This window comes from Pteronotus mesoamericanus, unplaced genomic scaffold, assembly GCF_021234165.1.
Source record: "Pteronotus mesoamericanus isolate MK-2021 breed Mesoamerican mustached bat unplaced genomic scaffold, CSHL_Meso_final contig_164, whole genome shotgun sequence".
In the NCBI taxonomy this organism is placed as follows: domain Eukaryota; kingdom Metazoa; phylum Chordata; class Mammalia; order Chiroptera; family Mormoopidae; genus Pteronotus; species Pteronotus mesoamericanus.
This window is the reverse complement of record NW_026555065.1, coordinates 24411479-24428251: the sequence shown is the minus strand read 5'-3', so window position 1 is coordinate 24428251 and position 16773 is coordinate 24411479. Positions and strand designations below refer to the sequence as shown.

The window sequence follows — 16773 nt, the reverse complement described above, 5'->3', positions numbered from 1 at the left end:
GTAACTATCCTTGAGTAGTTAGATTGTAAGTGCTTGCTATTTTATTCTTTATTCTTGCTTTTTTGTATGTTCCATATTTTCTACAGCCAACACATGTAGGAAATCCCACAATGAATTTTTTTTTAAGACTTCGGAGGTCACCGGTTATAATTAGAGAGGTCTGCTCCTAATCCTTGAATCCAGCTTCATGTAGGAGTTCTTCTAGAAGGTGGCTTCTGTGCCTGTGTGCAGTTGCCCTGAGTTGCCCCCCCCCTCCCCAGCTGGGTTGGGCTCAGTGGCCTTAGGCACACTGCTTTCGGAGTGTCATCTCCCCACCCCACCCCCGGCCCCACCCCCTGCCCCGCAGGTCCCTTTCTGACATTCTGCACTGACTTGACCTTTTTCTTTTTAACCTGCACTTCTATGTTTTGTTAGGATTTGTCACATGGTCTTTCCGTTGTGCCATTCCTCCACCTCGTTGGTATGGCTTTGCAATGAATAGTTGATCTTTGCTGTTAACTGCAGATTTTGCTCTGTGTTTCCCTTTTGAGATTAGTAAAAATGCAAAGCAAATTCCTGTGATAAATCTTGCTTGTCCTTGCTCTTTAGTAATCATTCTCAGTGGTTGACCACTGGTTATCTATGTCCGTAACAACTCATTTTCAAGGAAAATGTTGAGAAGTAATGCCAAATATTTAATCTCATCTATATTTTATACCTATGCTTCTTTAGAAGAAATTAAATTTTTTTCTATTTAATTGGCTTGTTTTCCACTTACGCAAACTTTAATTCCAATTAACAGTGCTCATGAGATAATTTCCTGGTAAATAACACTTCATATTAAGGTTCTCTAAGTACAATTCTTTTTCCTCCTCAGAAAGTGGATCTCTTCAGCCTGGGAATCATCTTCTTTGAGATGTCCTATCACCCCATGGTCACGGCCTCAGAAAGGATCTTTGTTCTCAACCAGCTCAGAGATGTATGTGTCATATGTTTTAGTGCATCAGTTTCCAGTAACCTGAATCTTAGCTTGGACATCAGAGTTCAATGCAGGGTATTTTTCTGGTATTTATAATATAGAAGATGCAGTTCTGCTATAATTTTCTATATTTCTAATAAATGGAAATCTACCTCTTATACACCTCTAATGATGAGAAACTCCCCAGTTTTGTTTATTTTTAGAAATCCTATTTGGAGAAATTGCTAGGTTATAGTTATTTTTAAAAAACTATCTTGAGAGATTCTTAATTTTAAAAGAGGAATCCAAGAATTATTGCATAATATCAATACAGTTACATTAGTGAGGACAGGTTATAAGGATAATGGATCCTTAGGATATAAGGATATAAGGATAATTTAGTTCTAGAAATTAAAGGTTCTGGCTGGTGCCTGAAGAAAACCACCATGCCCCGAAATTAAAAGGAGTCTGGGAAAAATATCAGCCACTTGAATTTTTCCCCCAGTGATATTTCCATTTGTGTTCTTGGTATTAATCCTTGCCTCTGTTATTGCCAAACTAAAAAGGGACTACTGTTTACACTGTGTGAGGTCAAGGGTGCTCATTAGAAAAGGCATTACAATGAAAGTGGAGAGTAAGCTTTGGGTGAGGGTGATTTAGATTTACATATTCATGAGCAAGAGGTACTGAGAGTCTTCCTCTTCCTTCCAGAGCAGAGCAAAGCACTGCTTTGGAAAACCCTTGAAGTATTTTACTGCCAGTATACTGTGGACACCTCATAAAGTAGAGGAGTAAATAAAGTGATTACGGTGTCCTTCCCTTGACTTGAAATGATCTTAGAGAATCATGTCTTCAGTAAAGTGCTTTTCTCTAGTCAAAATTCATCTTTGTTCTCTCATTTCAAGAATATCTGAATTGTCAAGTTAATGTTATGATTAGGGTCTTATTTACCAGAAAGGTGAGAACTTCTGAGGAAGCAGAGGTTTCAGTTAATGTTTTTCTCTTACTCTGTGTCGATGGTGTGGTGTTTTGCCTTTTTTCATCTGTGCGTTTAATAAAGCTACTTTGTCTTTCTCTGAAACCATTAGATTTTTACATACTTTGTCCTCAGGTAAGATACCTTCTATGTCCTAAGCTGTCATTTAGGTAAAGTTTGATTTAAAATAATATGTATATACTTAGAAGAATGGGCATTGGGTTTCAAGAAAGGGACACCTTAATCTTCCCTTGTTAGCAGATTTTTGTTTCTATATTTGATTTTTCTTACCTCTAGTGAATAAATGCTTTCATTGTGGCAGTCTGCCAAGAACTTGCTGATTTGAATGTAATATTTTTTAGCCCACTTCGCCTAAGTTTCCAGAAGACTTCGATGATGGAGAGCATACAAAGCAGGTAATTTTCTGATACTTTACATACTGTCTTCACTCTTGGGTTTTAATTATTATTTTTCTTTTTTCTTTTTTTTTCATTTAGCAATCTTCTGCCACTCATCTTGTGTCCTGGGAATAACCTGGGGGGGAAAAATCAAAAGATAAAGCACTTAAAATGTTACTATACGTAAAATATAGTATAAAAGTGCCAAGTATTGGCATAGACAATTAACAAACTACAGGGTTCTTTAGTGTGGTTCATTGTGCTATTAAAGTGCTATTTGGAACCTTTGTGGTAGCTGTTAAAAAGAAAAGAATGTATTTACAGCTCATTGTTTTAGAGAAAGCTAGGGACTTTAAGAAAAGGAAAATAATTTAAAACTATAATTTGTTCTGTTTTGTGGTTCAAGTAGCTCAGATTGTAAAGGAAGACTGGACAGTCTGAAGTTACAGTATTTTAAAGCAAAAAAATTCCTCCTTTGTGCTATAAATACCTGAGTGTGTGTGTATGTAACTTGTCATAGGTTAATACTGTCATGCAGCTAATATGAAGGAATAATTAGTGAGTTTATGTATTGTATTTCTGGTGTGCATTTCTTCTTGGTTGGTTGTCTTGGTGAAGCATTCATGGTTAACACTCTTGTCATATGAATGTTTATTCCTTAAACTGTCCTTCTTAACAATTATAATCATGGTAAAATTCCTTATTTAAGTACCAGTCATGCGTCACATAACAGTTTGGGTCAGCAAAGGACTACACATACAACAGCAGTCCCATTAAGACTGTGATGGAGCTGAAAAATTCCTATCACCTAGGGACGCCATGGCCACCTTACCATTGTAGCGCAGTGTTTGTGGTGGTGCTGGTGTAAGCAAAACTGCTGCGCTGCCAGTGGTGTGAAAGCACAGCACATGCAGTTGCAATAGTAGGCTTTCCCACCAAGGTTTGTGGAAGTCCACTCCATGATGTTCGCACAGTGATGAAATTGCCTAAGGACTCATTTCTCAGAACGGATCCCTGTCTTTAAGCAGTGAATGACTGTGTGAACGTTGAGAACAGAAACCTAGCCAGAACATGGCATTAATTTGCTATTTCTTGCTTATTGATTATGTATCTCGGTGGACAATTCACTCTCCTAGACTTTCATTTTCCTCACCTGAAAAATAAAGGGATTAAATACCCTGTATTTATTTATCAGCACTAACATCCTGTAAACTGGTAGTGCTTATCATGGCATTTATGGCCAGAGGGACCTGTTCTGCCTCATCAGTTGAATTAGTGAAAAACGGTTAGAAAATACATTGAGTTGTGTTTCTACTTCTTTTGTTCGTTATTTTCATTTTTCGAACTGAGGCATTTCCTGTGTTTCCGGATGTCATAAGAAATTGTTCATTTCATAGCCTTTCCCTATCACGAGATCAGTCTTATTCAGTATTTCCACTTATTGGTAGCTCTGGTGGCTCAGGAACTTTATTAAATTGAAAATACGAGAATAACCATACAAACCATTTCTCCCAACAGTGATTGTTCTCCATCACAAGTACTTACTAAGTAACCCTGAGCATTTGCTTTTGGACTGTGTAAAATTGACGCCAAAACCACCGCCGCCGCCACTTCCCACATCAAAGTCATTGCTTTTTATCTGAAATGAGGCAGCATAGAACATGCTCATAGATAAGCATAACACATTCACCACACACGGAGGTCAAACAGCCTAACAGGGTCTGTTTTGCTGAGTAGGCTATTGTTTTTACCGGTTTAATTTGATGTGACTTTTCATAAAAGTTGTATCATGTCATTTCCTTTATTTTCATGAAAAGCAATTACCTGTGTTTTTATTTCAGCCTAAGACTGGAGTAGGCGTTTGGGGGGAGCATATATTAAACATATAATCAGAAAGTGCCTAATAAGAGTCACCTAAAAATTGAGATTAGAGGAATATCTGTGATCTCAGATATTCCTCTAATTCCTTATAAACCCTTATTATAAACAAGAGAATTAAGGAATCATTGAGGACGTTTCAAAGGTTTATATTGCCTTCAAATTGTTCCCTGCTTAATGAGGTAGTAACTGTGAAGGTATAGAGGAGTAAATCAAGAGATTTCAATTGAGTGGTATCGACATAGAAATAAATGGAAAAGAAAAAAACAAGATGTTTTACACTGCCTTAAGGATTCCAGCAGATCCTACACATTATAATTTGAACTAAAATTAGACATCCAAAGGTATTTGTTTTATATGCTCACAATTTTTTATACAGTATTTTGTTTGTTTAGAAGGTATAAGATCTGCTTCTAATTAGTTGTTGAGGACTATTTGGGTCAAAAGGGCCTCTCTCTTTTTTAGAGTGAGGAATGGAAAGAGAAAAAAGCACTGATTTATTGTTCCACTTACATATGCTTTTATTGGTTGTTTCTTTTATGCGCCTGACCAAGGATCGAACCTGTATCCTTTGTGTATCTGGACAATTTTCTAACCAACTGAGCTACCTGGCCAGGACCAAAAGGACCTCTCTTTTTAAAGAAATACTAATATTACCTATTTTTCCATGTATAAAGCCCACTCTTGCCCAAATTTTTGAGGGAAAAATAAAGGTACACATTATACATGGGTGTAACAGTCCCGTGTATAACATGCACAAAAACATGGGTGTGCATTATACATGGGAGCACATTATACACTGCAAAATATGGTACATTGTTGCATAGCACTATGTCATATTGAAGTGCAGGGGGAGAATGATAAAAGCAGAGACTTGAGAAATTAAAGTGCACCCGCTAAGTGCAAGAGGTGCTGTGTCTTTTCTTTGACTGCAGCCAACTACTGGCTTGTCAGGAGAATTGCTGAGCAACAGCTATTGCTTGCCATCACCGGTATGCCTGGGTTTTGTTATAGAAATCTGTCATCTCCTGGCTGTTGAACCATGATCCTGCAAAGCGGCCCACAGCTACGGAACTGCTCAAGAGTGAGCTGCTGCCCCCGCCCCAGATGGAGGAATCAGAGCTGCACGAAGTGCTGCACCACACCCTGGCCAACGTGGACGGGAAGGCCTATCGCACCATGATGGCCCAGATCTTCTCCCAGCGTATCCCCCCTGCCATCGATTATACCTATGACAGTGACATATTAAAGGTGGGCTTTAGCTGGGCTTTGAAGGAGAGCTTAACCTGGTCCACCGAAGGATCAAGTCAGTTTCTTATTTTTCATGGATTCCTTTAAGGCCTCCAATATAAATTTGTAGCCTGAGGTCTGTGAATGCAGAATGTGTGCATATACATTATTCTGGGAAGAATCACTCCTTCAATCACTTACTTGAAGGGATTCCTAACCCACGCCCTCTCTGCCCACCCAAGAGATGGAAGGAGCACTATTAGAGACAGCCTTGGCCCGGCTGCCCAGGGCCGAAAACATCCCATGAGCTCAGACACAGATCAGGTAGTCCGTAGTTCCAAGTGCTGGCTGCACACCAGAATCACGTGGGAGGCCCTTCGGCAATACAGATGTCCAGGCCCTGCATCCGTTCTAGTGACAGAATCTCTAGGGGTGAGGTACTTCAAGGATGTGTTTAATAGCTCCCAGGTGGTTTCTGAAGCGTTGCCAGGTTTGGGAGCCGTCAACATTTTCTTTAAAAAGCCAACCAACAAGAACAAAAAACATGATATGTATGAAGCAATATAGCAAAACGAAAGCAAAATGTTAAAATTTGGTAAAATTGGGTGGTAAATAACAGATTTTTGTTATATTTAAATAAAATATATGTTTCTGCATGCTCAAAATATAATTTTAAAGGAGTAGTAGAGGAAGTAGAGGTAAGGTTTGTGGAAGATCAGTACAGATTTTAGGGGCCAAACAGTATTAGAAAGATACAGAATTATGGGTGACTGTTTCGTCTTTTTGCTTACCTGTTGTTTCTCAATTTTCCCTGGTGAAATGGTACTACTTTTCTAATAAGAAACAAGTGAAAAGGACAGCTCTTTACAAAATATCTAGATACCATTTGGCTTTTAAGGGGCCCACTGTGAATCACCTTAGCACGTGGGACTGGGCCTGAGGATGTTAGGGATGTGATTGCTCCGAGATGCTCATGGAGAAAGTGCGGATTTAACTAGCTCTGTCCCTGAAAGACAAATATCCTAGTTAAAAGCTTGGACTTTTAACCCAGCTTGTCCTCCTCAAGCAGGATACATTTTAAGACTTGTGGTTTCTTCTTCCCTGAATATGTTCAAAAGGGACTGACTTGTTGAAATCTCTTCTATGATTCTCAGAATAAGTAATGTAATGCTGACTGCAAGCCACAGATTAATATTTTAGGTGTTCCCTTTGATTAGGTTTTGATGACATTTTAATTGGTCATATTTTAGGGAAGCTTTTCAATCCGTACAGCCAAGATACAACAGCATGTCTGTGAAACCATCATCCGCATCTTTAAAAGACATGGTATGTTCTTTTTTAAAAAATCATGTTTTCTTAAAAGATTTTTTTTTTCATCATTAAAAAGTACTGTTGAAAAAGTAGTTAATAGATTTGGGTGCAATTATATATTACTTTTAAATTCAGTTACAAGCAACTGGCATCATGTGAAATTTAAGCTTATTTTTACAAATTAGCTTCACGAGGAGAAAACAGATTTAAGTATGTATGTATGTATTTTTAACCCTTACTGGAGAATATGCTCATTGATTTAAAAAAAATTTATTTATTTATTTTTAGAGAGAGGGGAAGGGAGGGAGAAAGAGAGGGAGAGAAACATCAGTGTGCGAGAGATACATCAATCGGTTGCCTCCCTTGCTATGCACCCCAATTGGGGATTAAACCCACAACCTTAGGTATGTGCCCTGACCAGGAATTGAACTCACAACCTTTTGGTGTACACGATGGTACTCCAACCAACTGAGCCACCTGACCAGGGCAGGAGAAACAGATTTTAATATTACAACCTTGCTACTAAAGTCCAACTGGTTTGTGGAGTCAGAAATATGACTAAATTGACAAGGTTAACCTTAGGTGAGCTCTCCATTGAGAATCGACGACAGACTGATGATGATTTCCATCGTCCCTGTAGCAGGGGGCATCACTGTCAGGTGTGTGTTCATTTTACCTTGCCTCCTTGGAAGAAAACCTGATGATTAGTTTTTTTTCTAATTTGGTATAGGAGCTGTCCAGTTGTGTACCCCACTGCTACTTCCCCGAAATAGGCAGATATATGAGCACAACGAAGCTGCCTTATTCATGGACCACAGCGGGATGCTGGTGATGCTTCCCTTTGATCTACGGGTGAGGCTCGCTCTGCTGACAGTTTGGATGTCATGTCTGGTGGCACATCTGTTAAAGGGTTACCCCCACTAATCTTTCTGGTTTTGTTTTTTCAGCTGAACTTATAATCTACATGTCACCCTTAGAGAACACATTTTTAAGGAAGTTATCAGGGTGAGAGCATTACTGAAATTTAGTAATTGTTTGATCCTATGTACATTCACTTTGCTAAACATAAGAATGCTTTTGGCCCTAGAAACCAGAACCCTGCATTGCAGGTGCCATGTCTGTACCTCGATGTTGAGTTCTGCCAAGTGACCTTAGCAAGTTAACCAGGGCAAATAAGGGGAGACAAATAAGGGGAGTTTTTTCCTCAACTTCTTGGGTAGATCTTCAATAACTTTCTAACATGTTAATGTCTACAACAATTAAATTCTTGGCCTTTTTTAAAAAAAATAAATTATTTATTTTTTTCAACTACATTTGTCTCTGCCTTCCCCCCACCACTTTCCCTTGCCCCCTCCCTCCTTCCCTCCCTCAGCTCTTCCCCTTTGGTTTTGTCCATGAGTCCTTGCTGTATGTTCCTTGACTTTCCCCCTTCCCTTCCTTTTCCCCCGCGCCCCCTCCCTCCTTCTCTCTTGTCTCTGTTGGTTTCTTTTCCTTTCAGTGTACAACAATTAAATTCTTATAACGGCAAGTGTCTCTGCTAATTGGGTGTGTTGAATTTTGCTCATGTGTGCTTTGTTTGGATGTCCCAGGTTCCCTTGGACAGCAACACTCTTACCAGTCATTCACTCACATAGTGTTGACTATTGACAAGCCCATCTGTAGCACTGTACATGCATAAGACAGGCGAGAGTTTAATACTCCTAATGTACTGAAAGCACTTATAAGTAGAGAAATGAGCAAAGGCTATAACCAGGAAATTCTCAAAAGAGAAAATGCACAGGGCTAATAAACTTCTGAGATGTTCTGCCTCACTAATAATAAGGAAATACCAAGCAAAGCTATCTCCAGTTTACCCATCAGACTAGCAAAAATGTTTAAATTAATATCCAGAGGTGACAAGGGCATAAGAAAATGGCTACTTTCATATGTTGCTGATGGGAATGTAAATCACTAAGCCTTTAGAAAAGTAATCTGAAAGTATTTAATAAGATTTTTTTAAATTTTTTTAAACTATATCCTTTAAAGCAGCAACTCCACTTTGAAGAATTGATTTAAAGAAAATAAAGATGTCAGTGTATGAATATTAAAAGGATGTTTATTGTTATATTGTTATGGTGGTCAGAAACAGAAAACTGCATGTTTATCTATAGGAAATTGGTTGCATAATTTACTATGGAATATTAAAGAGGTATAAGATCAAAATATATATATGTTTTTAGATTTATCCATATCTATATTTGATCTGTAGAAATGGTATATTGTTAGCTGGAAAAAAAGTATATTTCAAAGGAACTCTAATATATTTCCATTTTTATTATAAGGAGAGAAACTTTTTAAAAAACCAACTGAATGTGTGCATAAAGTACACTATATGTTTGTATCACCTGGTGTGTGTAAGGTATAAACATACTCTCACATGCATGTGAATGCCTGTGAAAACAAGCTTGTTTGTATCATCATAGAGTTGTGAAGTGTCAAGGAATACACTGAACCTTTGATTATATTTTTCTGGAGAGCATATTGAATCAGGGCATTTTCTTTTTCGTATTTATGTTGTGTGGCTTATTGAAAGAAGAGATTTTACTTTTATGGTTTAAGAAAAAAATTCCTTCTATATTCTTGGTTTGTTCTTCTCCTATAGCAAGTAAAGTGATTTTGGATTATTTTGAGTAAGAGGTAAATATGTTGTAGCATATCAGACATTTGGGCTCTGTTAAAGAAAGGGCAGAAATACAAACATTTCCATAGTGATACGTAAAACTGACTGCTTCCTTTCTAGACATTAGTAGACTAAAGTGCAGATTTTTAAACATCAGTTCCCTTTCTGTGAGCTGATAGTCAATTCCAAAAGATAAAGAGTAATCGGTCTCTAGAATTTGACCTATTAATTAATGATACTATCAGATCTCTTGGGACAATCTGAAAATGGTTTTATAAGTTGTGATGATTATTAGTGGGAAGTTACTAAGAATTTCTCCTAAAAGATCAATAGGAAAATCAAGAAATTCACCATAAGAGATAATACCCATTTTAATTGCATTATCATAAATGATACTTTAAAAAATTCACAGTAACCAAATAACTTGCACTGATTTGATTTTGGCATAACAAAATTGGCAGAGTATATATAACTAAAAGTGAATTTTTCTTAAAAACCACAGTGACTAAGGTTGGTGACATGGCTAGCAGTGGGGTTTGACCCCACTGACACACTCAGGAACTTGTCACGGAATGTGAATGAGAAGCAGTGCACAGCTTTGTGAATGTACTAAAAGCCACTGAACTGTACTTTAAAAGGGTGAACTCTATGATATGTGAGCTCCATAAAGCTCCTATTTAAAAACCAAAAGAAGTATGTTAGTTGGCACTCCTTGACATTGATCTTTGAAACTTTTTCAGGTTCCTTTTGCAAGATACGTGGCAAGAAATAACATATTGAATTTAAAACGGTAAGAAGCAATGGAGGTTTCATTTGGTGGATGTAGGAAAGAAACCCAGGAAGAATGTTTTATTTTCTGTGATCCTTATATAGTAAAGAATTTGAGGTTTAAAGTATTGACCTTGGAAAATGGTGCAAAAGCCTAGGCAAAGTAACCCCTTTTATAAAGTGACAAGGACAGCCCTGGCTGGTGCAGCTCAGTGGATTGAGTGCCGACCTACAAATCAAGGGTCTCCAGTTCGATTCCTAGTCAGGGCACATGCCTGGGTTGCAGGCCAGGCCCCCAGTAGAGGCGCATGAAAGGCAACCACACATTGATGTTTCTCTCCCTCTCTTTATTCCCCCCTCCCTTTCTCTCTAAAAATAAATACATTTTAAAAATCTTTAAAAAGAAAAAATAAACTGACAAGGACAGTCAGACTCCTCTATACAAGGACGGTAACAGTTCAGTGGGTGCCCTGAAGCTCCTGCAGTCTATTCTGTCACTTCTAAACATCCCCAAGCAACACAATTAATTATTTTCCCAAATGGTTGCTTAGAGGGAAAAAAACATCTGGCTGTTCTTGATCACAGATGGCCCTTTTTAAAATTTAATTGGAGGTACAAATGGCCAATGGTCCCTGCATGAAAACTGCCTACACAGGTAACTGAACAACAGCTGTGTGTAGGGAAATGGAGTAAACCCAGCAGGAGTGTTGAATGCTGAGGAGCTCCACGCACTTAGCACTGGGGAAAGGTTTTCTGTACATTCACATACCACAGGGATCTAACACTGAGGTCTTCATAAATTGGAGCAGTATTGTTGTCAAGTAGATGCCCTATTTTAAAGCTCCTTTCCTCAAAAAGAAATAAAAGATCTTTACCTGCTTTTATTCTAAGCTACAAGTGAACAATTAAGAGTCATAGTCCTAAGGTGTGGGTATCGCTGTGTAGAAAGCAAGCACTTCAGGTGAAATTATTTCTGCATGTAATTTCACCTCTATTTCAAACATTTAATGAAAAAAAGTTAAGCCTCATAGTTTAATAAAGGGAAAACTGGGCACTGGCTGGTGTGGCTCAGTGGATTGAGTGCCAGCCTGCTAACCCAAGGGTCTCCGGTTCGATTCCCAGTCAGGGCACATGCCTGGGTTGCAGGCCAGGTCCCCAGTAGGGGGTGTGCAAGAGGCAACCACACATTGATATTACCCTCTCTTTCTCCCTCCCTTCCCCTCTGTCTAAAAATAAATAAATAAAATACTTTTAAAAAATAATAATAATGGGGAAACTGGGAATTGGAACCTAGCTCACAAGGCAAGACTGTTCTGGGCAAATCTATCTTCAAGTTTTCTTGGTCATACCACTGATTTAATTTTTTCATATTTGTTACTTTTATCTTGTTCAATGATTTCTTATGCATTTTTTATTTCAGTAAGCAGTGACCTTAGAAATCTGGGTTTCTCTCTCCAGATACTGCATAGAACGTGTGTTCAGACCTCGCAAGTTAGACCGATTTCATCCCAAAGAACTTCTGGAATGTGCATTTGATATTGTCACCTCTACCACCAACAGCTCTCTGCCCACTGCTGAAATCATCTATACTATCTATGAAATCATTCAAGAGTTTCCAGCCCTTCAGGTTCCTTTCCATTTCTTACATTCTGAGGTTACCCCGCCAGAGTCCTTCATCACATGCAGGGAGGGGTAACCGATCACAGAACTGCTCCTCAGTGGATGCTGACTTTGAATCACGTTTTACTAAAGTAACTGAAGAGAGTTTGATAGGAACAGGCTTTCTTTTTGTCTGTTTTGTTTTGAGGAAGGGTGTTGTTTCTCTGCCCATTCTTCCAAAATGCAAGAAATTAGGCTAAGATTCTTAGGATGCTTTGTTAGCACATTCAGAGCCTCCTCAGAGCCCTTGGGGACTCCCTCCTACACCTGCTCTCTCAACTCCCCAGCTTCACTTTTCATCATGTGCGTCCTCCCGAGCCAGCGGAGGCTGCTTCTACAACAACGGTTTTTGCTCTCTGGTTTGCTCTCCTCAGACCTTCCCTCCCTATCCCACAAGCCCGCAGTGTTCACTCCCAGTCACCGTGTTCCTTTGCCTTGAAAGACTTTTCTCTACCCAACCGTGGTTTGGGCCCTTTCTCCCCAGGAAGCCTTTCTGCTCCTGCAATGATGGGCTGGCCACCTTTTTGTTTCAACTCTTACAGCCCTTGAGATGAGACAGCACCTGCTTCCTTGAGTTGTATTCATTGTTAGTTGTTCAGGCAGAGTGTGTGCTCTATTTTTTTTTTTTTTTTTTAATAATAAGAAAAAGTTTACTTAAAAAGTTAGAGGTAGCAGAAGTGAGCCACTGAACTGCGTAGGCTCAGGAAGTAAGTTACAGAGGCAGTAGAGCCCTTGGAGCTCAGGAGAGAGAAGGGTAAAGGAGAAGGCGTGGGTGTGCTCTCAAGCAGGAGAACTCTCCCAGAGCATGTGCTCTTTCCAGGCAGAACCCACGTGTCTACTTTTCTGCATTCCCCACTGTGCCTGGCTGAGCACACAGCTCACGATTGAACGCTCATTAATTGGCTTATGTGGACAAAAGTAAGAATAGCTATTCTAGCAGCCTGTCCTTCTAAGTCAGCTACCATTGAACCAAATCCTTTCCCTCTTGAAATCTATGTGAATTTTGCTCAGGCTTTTTAATATGCTGAAGACCACAGTACCCTTGGTATGTGTAATAAAGTGCTAAATTTTATTATACTCTTTAACTACAACAAATGTAAAAAGAATGTATAAGAAAAATAAGCTGGAAAGCAATATGCCAAAATTCAATCTTTCATGTTCGGTTCTCCCACGTGTAAGGATGATAAATTGGTGGTAAGGTCCTAGGTTTGGTCATGTACATATATTTCTCTCATAATGAAAATAATCTTTTTTTTTTTTGTATCCTAGGAAAGAAATTACAGTATTTACTTGAACCATACTATGTTATTGAAAGCAATACTCTTACACTGTGGGATCCCAGAAGATAAACTCAGTCAGGTTTATATAATTCTGTATGATGCAGTGGTAAGCATTTAATTACTTTGACTTGCTATTGAAGGATAAAAATAGTTTATGAGCATTTTCTTACTGATGTAACCGTAACATTGAATTGGCAGTTTTATTGCCTTCCCTCATGGTAAAAGAACCAATTATCTTTGGCTCAGTAAACAAGCATAAGTTGAGCTTTCATTCTGGACTAAGCCTTGTACTACTATGACTTCCAGGGTGTTTTGTAAGGGTAACTTCTGATTTCAAAAGATCAATTTGTCTTATTTCATTTGTAAGACAATAAAGTTCTTCACTAACCTACTTCTAGAGGCAAAGAATCAGTCCTGATCCTTGCCAATAGTGTCCTTTATTGAGCACGTACCCATGCGACAAGCATTATTCTAACCTCTTTATACAGATTAACTCACTCCATCCTCACAAGTGCTATTATACTTAATTTACAGAATCCAAGAGAAGGGATGTTAATATTAAGAAAAAAGGACTTACACCCTGCCCTTCATTCTTCCAACCACCTGTGCTTCCATCAAGTCATAGATTTGGATTGGCTGAATTGGGGAAGATGGTTTGAATCTCTGTTGGAGCCTCATTTACCACCTCCTTCCTGCGGGCCTGGGGTGGTGGCACCTCCAGTTAGTTTTCCTAACAGCCCCATCATAACATTCACTACTTTATAGTATGTGTGCAGAGCCTGGAGGGAAAACATTGAAAATTTTAAGTAGTTGATGTTATGAAGCTGGGAAGGAGGTGGAGCCTTGCTTATCTTTTCTATCTTTTCAAGTTAAAATTGTTTTTATAGTCAGAGGCATCCAGATGATTTGGTAACTAACAATGCCAGACAGTTTGTGATTAAAGCAGAACAAATAATGGAAGCCCATAATGGCTTATTGTTCTTTTTATACACCAAAAGGCTTAACTAGCTTTTCTTTCACCTGGAAGGTATAGCTTGAGGACCCTAGCATTACTGTTTGTTTCCAATGGTTCTCTCCTCCCCGAAAAGTGCCACGGCTCTTTAGTAGTGACAGGCAGATACAATATGAGGTCATTCAAAGACTGGCAGAAACACCAGGGAAGTTGCAGAGGGCCTTCAGGTCAGCCTGGTTCCTGTCTCACAGCCACAGCGAAACTGCCGGCGGGGGATGGAATGCTGAGCCTGTCAGTACGAGGTTTTTCACAGATCAGCTGACTCCCTCCCCACGCAGACAGGAACACCCTGGTTAAGCCTGTCCAACTCTGAGTTGCCTTATCATTCAAGAAGTGCAACTTTCCCCTTTTTAATTCTTTCAGGGTTTTTCAAACTTTAAAACAATGTTAGTTACAGTTTTATGTGAATTGGAAAAAAAATTTGTAAATCACAGAATTACTCCATCCTTCATAATTAGGAGCAGTTTATCCAAAATAAAGACTGTACTTATCAGACTTAACCTGAAAATTGTATCTTGTTCAGGGCCATTTGGTCACTCTCATTCTTACCTTTTTCTTCTGCATTAGACAGAAAAGTTGACGAGGAGAGAAGTGGAAGCTAAATTTTGTAATCTGTCTTTGTCTCCTAATAGTGTAAGTACCTCCTAATGGTTTATTACAGCTCTCTCTCTATTTCCTTTGTGATACCAGGAAATATCTCCAAATTCTTGCTGCAATAAGGCAGTAGCATTTCCTGCCACCACCGCACAGACGCAGTTTTTCCCTTGAGTGTTAATAGGTACCATGGCAACCTCTGGGATTAAGGAAGAGAGAAACCAGTGCGGTGATCAAAGAATGCCTCTCCATGCCGCCGCTTAATGTGCTGTAATCACCGTGTTCTTTCTCCATCACAAGATGCTTCTCTTTCACAGCCCTTGTAAAGGCTGTGCTTGGTAGAGCCTCCTGCTGCGCAGATCTGGTACTAGCCATGCTCTTCCGAAATAGATTCTGTGAGACTAGAATAAGGCACAGAGCTCTGTGGATTCATTTGGGTACCCACCCATCCCGCATCCCACTAACGCCACCTGGGTCTTGAATTAAAGTTCTTGCTTTTCTGATACATTTCCTGACCCTAAAATCTTGCATTTGATCCTATTGGGCATGAGGGATATCTCATGGGGTAACCAGGTTTGTTGTATTCTCTCTGCAGGCATCAGATTGGGCCCAGATCTTTGGCATAGTAGCCTGCACTTAACTGAGTTGCTGAAAAGCAGAAGACAACAGGGATTTCTTACATTTTCCTGAATATTTATATAAGAAGAGAGACTTAAAAAAAAAAAAAACACAACTTTCCAGAACCTTTGTAGCCTTTGGACTGACACTCAGTTACATGATTCTGTGGTGATCAGCAGAATTCACATATGGGATAGATTAAAATATAATTATACACAGGTCAGTCAGAGTCACTCAATCTCTTGGACACTTACAGTGTGGCAGGCAGAGGGTTAGGGATATAACAAGTAGGTTGAGGAGTCTACAGACTGCTTTCCATTCTTAATTAGCACTGGCCTTTAAAAAGCCGTGAGGGGATACAAGCAACATGTATCTACCCTCAGCTCTTCAAAACAACTTTCACAGGGCACATGAAAACCGCAGTGTAACCCACTCCTGGCTGGTGTGGCTTAGTGGATTGAACACCAGCCTGCGAACCAAGTTGGTTCGATTCCCAGTCAGGACACAGGCCTGGGTTGCGGGGCCAGGCACCCTATTGGGGACCTGTGAGAGGCAGCCTATCAATGTTCCTCTCCCTCTCTTCCCCTTTCTCTAAAAAATAAATTTTACAAATCTTTCAAAGAAAAAGTCACCTTTATAGTTTGCGGGCAGGGAAAATAAACCAGATACATGACACTGGGAGACCTAGAAATTCAGGTTAAATTTTAAATGTTAAATATTGGAGGCGATATTGATGATATGCAAAGAGACCCAATGACATAATATTCTAATAAGAAAAACAGTATTTACTTAATACCCTACACACGTACACAAAACATGCCTATGTGCGCAAATAGTTTCGTGTATATAAGTAGCACAAAGAATCTGCTCAAGAAACCGCTTGATTCAGTATTTCCCTACCTGAAGGTTCACGCCCAAAAGGTTCTTTGAATTAATGTCACATTTCAAAAATATTTCACAGTGGCATATGAAAACTGCATTTGTTGCTAAAATGTCAGCTTCTTTTTGCTAATCTCTACCCACTGGTCATTTGGTGATCATACACATTAATTCAAAGTTATGGTTGGTTAGTTTAAAATGGAACAATTAGTATCTAATAAAGGTAGTTGGTACTCTCATTATTTAAAAATAGAACTCTAAGGATATTAGAAAAGAAGTAAAAATATTGCAAAACAGTTTGAAATATCTGGCCCAGTCCACTTATTTTACGAATGAGGTGCTGCGGCCCAAAGAGAGATTGTGAGCTGTCCAAAGTGACATGGAGTTAGTTGATGATAGGATGGGGAACCAAACCTGGGGATGTTGACTCGAATGCTGCTGGTTATTTTATTAATGGGGAAATTTAATGTTAAAATTTATCGAGAAAAAATAATTTTATTAAGAAAAATTAAAATGAGACTTTAAAAATTAAAATGTTTTATCTTTAGTAAAGAGATTAGAGGGGATTTTAATA

General features: G+C 39.0%; 1 protein-coding gene across 2 annotated transcripts in view; it reads left to right on the top strand.

Moving 5' to 3' along the window:
- Positions 1-16773, top strand: part of EIF2AK4 (eukaryotic translation initiation factor 2 alpha kinase 4) — a 102238-nt gene that overhangs the window by 65572 nt on the left and 19893 nt on the right. For both annotated transcript variants that reach the window (XM_054565596.1, XM_054565597.1), the window contains 9 exons: positions 857-958; positions 2276-2329; positions 5204-5440; positions 6670-6745; positions 7461-7582; positions 10130-10179; positions 11616-11784; positions 13086-13202; positions 14676-14741. In XM_054565596.1, coding sequence (XP_054421571.1) covers positions 857-958; positions 2276-2329; positions 5204-5440; positions 6670-6745; positions 7461-7582; positions 10130-10179; positions 11616-11784; positions 13086-13202; positions 14676-14741 — 993 coding nt within the window. The remainder of the gene's footprint in view (positions 1-856; positions 959-2275; positions 2330-5203; positions 5441-6669; positions 6746-7460; positions 7583-10129; positions 10180-11615; positions 11785-13085; positions 13203-14675; positions 14742-16773) is intronic.